At 34.0% G+C, this 7,322-nt stretch overlaps 2 protein-coding genes across 2 annotated transcripts; both read left to right on the forward strand.

Moving 5' to 3' along the window:
• The first annotated feature begins 2,529 nt into the window (after positions 1-2,529).
• Positions 2,530-5,052, forward strand: LOC137619983 (uncharacterized). Its single transcript, XM_068350264.1, has 2 exons — positions 2,530-2,550; positions 4,570-5,052. Exons 1-2 carry the CDS (start codon positions 2,530-2,532, stop codon positions 5,050-5,052), a joined length of 504 nt encoding a protein of 167 aa, XP_068206365.1.
• A 47-nt stretch (positions 5,053-5,099) lies between these two features.
• On the forward strand, positions 5,100-5,630 carry LOC137619984 (repetitive organellar protein-like). The gene has a single exon (XM_068350265.1). The coding sequence runs from the start codon at positions 5,100-5,102 to the stop codon at positions 5,628-5,630; it is 531 nt and encodes a 176-aa protein (XP_068206366.1).
• The last annotated feature ends 1,692 nt before the right edge of the window (positions 5,631-7,322 follow it).

Here is a 7,322-nt window from a genome sequence, read left to right on the forward strand (position 1 = left end):
GCGTGCAAACTCTACATCTCCAGAGGCATTTTAGCAAATAGTGCTATTTTCTATCTTCAGTCGATACGAAACTAGATTACTATAATAATGCGTCCAATAATCTGTTTTATGAAAGCATAAATTCGTTTTTATTAATCCAGCTCCTCTTCGGCAATAACAGCTGTAATGAAACGGGCTAATACGAAAATTAATCATTTGATCGACACTGTTCTTCCTTCTCTGGAGCCTGTTACAGAGATAAAACGAATCTGCGTTTCTTTTAAATTTCCACAGACTGCTTTAATAAGAGACTTATTACATCCCCTCATTTCATTCCTTTATGATGGAGGAATATCAGTTGATTGTTCCCTCTCGATTGGTAATATTGTTAGAATGTTTTCATTTCATGAAAAAAGATTAATTCTGATTGATGTAGAATATCGAGATGCTATGAGGACTCGTTGATGTTCGAAATTAAATTATTTGGTTAGATATATGATATAGGAAAATATTTTAATATCGGCTACCTTTGTTATGCATGCTGTGAAAGAGACATTTTATTTTTACGAATTAGACCCCCTCCCCCCAAAAAAAACCGACTTGTGGTTTTCCCAAGAAATGGTTTAATCTCAACCATGGTTTTTATACATTTACGTATTGCATTTAATGTATGAAATCCCTTTGATAGAAATAACCAGAAGAAAATTAGATAAGATAAGTGGATGGGGATAATCAGTTCACTTGAATAACATTAATTATATTAAACTTTAATGCATTTCTGTCAGGGAAAAAATATTAAAACAGCCTTTGCCCTTGTCTTTATTTTTGCTAATTCTATCATGTATTTCTGAATACTAACTTTTTTATGATGCGAATTATAAGAAATTACTATTAAAAGCTTAATAATCTCTTATACACTCAACGAGATCAATAGATTTTCAAAGCACCTTAACTCAGGAAATGCAGAGATAACAAACAAGGGTTATGGACGAACCTCTAGAGATTGTTAATGAATATACGTACTTAGGACAGACAGACAGTGTTTCCAAGGGCATATGACTTAAATTGAAAGAAGGATAAGTATTGGATGGCGAGCATTTGGCAAACAAGATGAGATTATGAAATGTAAAATGCCACTTTGTAGAAAAAGAAAAGTATTCAATGATATGGTCCTACCACTATTACCTTATGTATCGGAAACTTTGAGCCTTACTAAAGCCTTAAAACATAAGAGGCTAGTTACAACTCAAACAGCTATAGAAAGAAAAATGATGGGAATAACACCAAGAGACAGAAAACGAGCGATATGAATACAAGAGTAAACTAAAGTAGAGGATATTCTAACAACATGTGAGATAAAGAAATGGACATAAATAGGGCATATAATGAGAGTGATAAATAATAGATGGACATAAGGTTAACAGAACGGGTCCCTAGTGATTGGAAAAGCAGGTGGGGAAGGAAGCTGAGAAAATTTACTAGTTACGGGTGATCATGATATATATATATATATATATATATATATATATATATATATATATGTGTGTGTGTGTGTGTGTGTGTGTATGTGTGTGTGTGTGTGTTGTGCATGCGCGCAATTGATAAATGCAAACAAACAATGCGTTACATACTCCACATCTCCAAAGCCATTTGAGCAAATAAAACTATTTTCTATATTCAGTCGATACGAAATTAAATTACTACAATAATGCGTCCAATAATCTGTTGTATTAAAGCATAAATTCAGTTTTATTAATCCAGCTCCTATTCGGCAATAACACCTGTAATGAAACGGGCTATTACGAAAATTAATTATTTGATCGACACTGCTCTTCCTTCTCTCGAGCCTGTTTGACCGAGGAAAAAAACTGACGTACGTTATTGGTTAATTATTTGACTAGATTACATTCCTAATGTATTTTTTATTCATTTTTTTTTTTTTCTAATTTTCGGTTTCTTTTTATGAGCAGCTTTACCGATTAGTGCCCTAGAGTTTACAGAGTTCTAGTTCTTCAACTGGTGCTGCTACTTCGCTTTGGGATGATGATAATAATAATAATAATAATAATAATAATAATAATAATAATAATAATAATAATAATAATAATAATAATAATAATAATAACAGCGAGTAGAGAGAGAAATAAGAGATTTCAGATCTCCGCCAATGAAGATTGTCAACATTTTACTCAAGTCTATGGACCAAGCTCTCCCTTTTCCATATGCTGACCGTTAATGAATCTACTGTATAATAATAATAATAATAATAATAACCAGAATCACCATCTTGATCAATTTATTCCACCAATAAAAATAACCATTCAACCCATACCAAAACAGGGTCACTTACGAGCAAGAGCGACAGCCAGGGCATGCATATAGCAGGTATGAACATGAAAATTGGCAGAAACAAAGATTATATATATCTAAATAATCTCTTAAATTTTATTTGAATTTATTCTGGGAACAATTTACTCCCCTGCCAAAAGTAACCATTCAACCCATACTGAGATAAACGTTTGCTGTGGCTTTTCTGTGGGAGATATCAACATGAAAATTGGTATGGACAAAGTAAATATCCATCCCACAAATCCCTGAAAATTGCATTTAGATATGTTAAGTATCCTACGAGTAATTTACGGCACCGCTGAAAATCAGCCTCCCTCGGATGTCGAAAAATGGCTGATGTGACTTTTCTGTGGGAAGTATGAATACGAAAATTGATATGAATGTAGCTTACACAGCGCCCATCACACCCTGTGAAAATATTTTTGATATCTGTAAAACTCTAGGAGTAGTTTGCTCCTCCTTACTGAATTTATAGCTAAAGTCGTCACTTCCAAACGAAAGTGACAGCCAGGGCATGCCTATAGCAGGTATGAACATGGCAGAAACAAGGCATATATATATATATATATATATATATATATATATATATATATATATATATATATATATATATATATATATATATATATATATATATATGTATATATATATATATATATATATATATATATATATATATATATATATATATATATGTGTGTGTGTGTATATATATATATATATATATATATATATATATATATATATATATATATATATATATATATATATATATCATCCCTTAAAATTTCATTTTAATATATTTATTGGTATAGAAGTTATTGACTCCGCCGCCGAAAATATCAACTTCTCCCCCCCCCCCCCCCGCCCTCCACCTTCTTTCCGAAATCTATGGTTAGGGAATGACTGGGCTATGGGCTGGGTGAGATATCTTCAAAACATTTTGGCATTTAATATAAGGCCATACACTTCGTTTGCGACAATTATTATCATTATCACTATTATTATTGTTATCATTATTATTATTATTATTATTATTATTATTATTATTATTATTATTATTATTCTTGAATGTTAATTATAATGAAACTCGGTTGTAGGTCGATATGCCCTGTATAAGTTCTAATTTTAGTTCAAAGCAATTAATTATAGAAATTTTGGAGCCAGAACAAAACTTCATATAAATGATATTGGGATTCATCTGGATTATGTTTGAATTATGCATGACATACATTGTGCAAAGTCATTTTTCATAGTGACAAATTAATATTTATGATTTTGATGGAATTTTTCTATAAACTAATAAATCGTTGATTTATTTATCGTATATTTATGAATTAATCATACGAAAAGTGTTCAGGCATGTGTATTAATAGAATTTATGAGATCATTTAAATATTTTCAAATTGCAAGAAATCCTGAAGTTTTTTATGATTTTAGATATCTTTTCGTTATTGTTAAATATTTGAAATTAGGACAGGAAATTAATTTGGCGTATCAATGTTTATCCATTGCTTATTTATCAAACGTAATAACTACTGAAAACACGTGTACGTTATGTTGGCCTGTTGGTAACGTCCTTGCCTGGTGATCACTCTTTAGTTCTTTTGGTTGCTGCAACTTTACCATCCTTGTGAGGTAAAGGATGAGGGGTTTTAGGGAGCCTATACGTCTATCTGGTGAGTCATCAGCAGCCATTGCCTGGCCCTCCTTGTTCCTGGCTTGGGTGGAGAGGGGCCCTGGGTGCTGATCATATGAATATGTGGTCAGTCTCCAGGGTATTTTCCTGCTTGATTGGGCAATGTCACTGTCCCTTGACTCAGTCATTCGTGAGCGGCCTTTAAACCTTTAAAGGCTTGACCTAATACATAGTTCACTGTTTATATTTTCGAAAAATGCTCTTTCGTCATCTTATCAAAGGGTTTTATATCTGTTGATAGTCACAGTAATATGTGAATAAGATAACAAAAGAGTATTGCTGATAGAACTGGCACCGTTATTTCATTTGATATATCCAGAGTGGTTAATTTCTTTAATGAGATTTACAGGAAACACGGTACTGAATATTGTTGCAAATTAAAAGAGGGTCTGAGAATTTAGTTTTCGTAGAAAAGAGTAGAAGCATCATAGATGGCCAATCAGAAACGAGCAGAAGCATCATAGACGGCCAATCAGAAAAGAGTAGAAGCTTCACAGAAGGCCAGACAGAAAAAAGTAGAAGCGTCAAGAACGGCCTATTAGAAAAGAGTAGAAGCTTTACAGAAGGTCAATCAGAAAAGAGTAGAAGCTTCACACAAGGCCAATCAGAAAAGAGTAGAAGCTTCACAGAAAGCCAGGCAGAAAACAATAGAAGCGTCAAAGACGGCCAATCAGAAAAGATTAGAAGCTTCACAGAAGGTCAATCAGAAAAGAGTAGAAGCTTCACACAAGGCCAATCAGAAAAGAGTAGAAGCTTCACAGAAGGCCAGACAGAAAACAGTAGAAGCGTCAAAGACGGCCAATCAGAAAAGAGTAGAAGCTTCACAGAAGGTCAATCAGAAAAGAGTAGAAGCTTCACACAAGGCCAATCAGAAAAGAGTAGAAGCTTCACAGAAAGCCAGGCAGAAAACAGTAGAAGCGTCAAAGACGGCCAATCAGAAAAGAGCAGAAGCGTCACAGACGGTAAATCAGAAAAGAGTAGAAGCCTCAGAGAAGGCCAGTGAGAAAAAAGTAGAAGTGTCATAGACAGCCAGTGTAAAAAGAGTATAAGTGTCACACACGGGCAATTAGAAATGAGTAGAAGCGTCACAGACGGACAATCAGAAAAGAATTTAAGCGTCACACGCGGCCAATCAGAAAAGAGTAGAATCGTCACAGACGACCAATCAGAAAAGAGTAGAAGCCTCACAAACGGTCAATCAGAAAAGAATTTAGGCGTCACAGACGGCCAATCAGAAAAGAGTAGAATCGTCACAGACGGCCAATCAGAAAAGAGTAGAAGCATCATAGACGGCCTGTCAGAAAAGATTAGAAGCGTCATAGACAGCCTGTCAGAAAAGAGTAGAAGTGTCATAGACGGCCTGTCAGAAAAGAGTAGAAACCTCACAGACGGTCAATCAGAAAAGAATTTAAGCATCACACACGGCCAATCAGAAATGAGTAGAAGCGTCATAGACGGCCATTCAGAAATGAGTAGAGGCCTCACAGACGGTCAATCAGAAAAGAATTTAGGCGTCACAGACGGCCAATCAGAAAAGAGTAGAATCGTCACAGACCGCCAATCAGAAAAGAGTAGAAGCGTCAGGCCTGTCAGAAAAGAGTAGAAGCCTCACAGACGGTCAATCAGAAAAGAATTTAAGCGTCACACACGGCCAATCATAAATGAGCAGAAGCGTTACAGACGGCCAGTCAGAAATGAGTAGAAGCGTCGTAGACGGCCAATCAGAAATGAGTAGAAGCGTCGCAGACAGCCAATCAGAAAAGAGTAGAAGCGTCACAGACGGCCAATCAGAAAACAGTAGAAGCGGCGCAGATATCGGCTACCTATATTTATAGCCAGCGGTAAAAGAACAGAATATAGAAGCTGCCTTTAGACAAACTTAAAAACCATTAAACAGGAAGCAATGAATACAATACCATATGTAAAGCTAGATGCGATATGTGTTGTCGTCTTGTGGATTATTAGTCCTCAATATCAATCCTCCGAATATTAACTTGTTTTGACATGTAGGAGGCACTGTCTCTGGATCAGAGAATACTGTTTCCATTTCAGTTAGGACCTAAGATTATTGTTAATAAGGTGATATTAACCAATATATTTTCGTAGAGGAAGAAAAAGACGTATGTCTATTAGATCTATCTAGTATGTAATTCTTTCCATATTACTCAATTTTTTTATGGTTATTACTATTACTATTATCATCCTTATATTATTATTATTGTTGTTGTTGTTGTTGTTATTATTATTATTACTAATTTGATAGTAAGACTCGCTTTCTTTCTACGTAATACTATGAACATATTTAATTCAAAATTTTTGAAATGAAAGTATATTCTTATAACATTTATGAAAATTTTCCGCTTTCACAATTGAATAAAAATATTTAGCAATAAGAAATTTTTACGACTAAAAATATTTTTGGAAAAAGTTTAAACATTACCTTACATTTCCGTTTTTATATATATATATATTTTTTTTTATATTTCGCTAGAACTAACTGTAACAGTCACTTCATTTATTTACAATTTCTTTATGATATGGTTCTGTTTTCGAAGTCTCTCTCTCTCTCTCTCTCTCTCTCTCTCTCTCTCTCTCTCTGCCATTCAGATTTGCATAATTACGATGTCCTGATTACATTCACAGGACCCTCAAGATATGAAGACAGCTGTAATTACAAAATATATGTTTATTCGGGTAATTTGCATTCTAATTACGAGGTGCAACACCTGGACATAATCAAAATGAAACCAACTTCTCGTTATTTACTTTTCTTATTTTATTTATTATTTTTTTAAAGAAGTAAGTTATGTAAACCACTGTGTCTTATAAAGAAATAAGTTTTGCAAACACCTGTGACCTAATTTTAAGTAAATTTCTGTTATATCTTACTTTATTCAGTGAAATAAATGCGATAATTTAGAATCAGATATCAAAACTAATAATAGGTGACTTTATAAGATGTTCTGCTTTTCGTAACTTGCATACACTATGGAATGACAAGGCTTTTGTATCCTTGATAATATTTCTCTCAATGATTCCTTCTAACTTTCCCTGCTCGTTTGCTGTTTATACTCAAAGGATCCCCTCATAGTGTCGAATGGCTTTGGAATTTTTATCTCTGTTTTTTTCCTTGACTGTTGAATGAATGCTTTTTCGTTCAAAGTGTTAACTACTGCACTGTAACTGTTCAGTGGCTGCTTCCCTCTTGGTAAAAGGTAGAAGAGATTCCTTTAGTTATGGTAAGACACTCCAAAATCAATCCATTGTTCTCTAGTCTTGGCTAGTGCCATAGCCT

Source organism: Palaemon carinicauda, chromosome 26 (genome assembly GCF_036898095.1).
Source record: "Palaemon carinicauda isolate YSFRI2023 chromosome 26, ASM3689809v2, whole genome shotgun sequence".
In the NCBI taxonomy this organism is placed as follows: domain Eukaryota; kingdom Metazoa; phylum Arthropoda; class Malacostraca; order Decapoda; family Palaemonidae; genus Palaemon; species Palaemon carinicauda.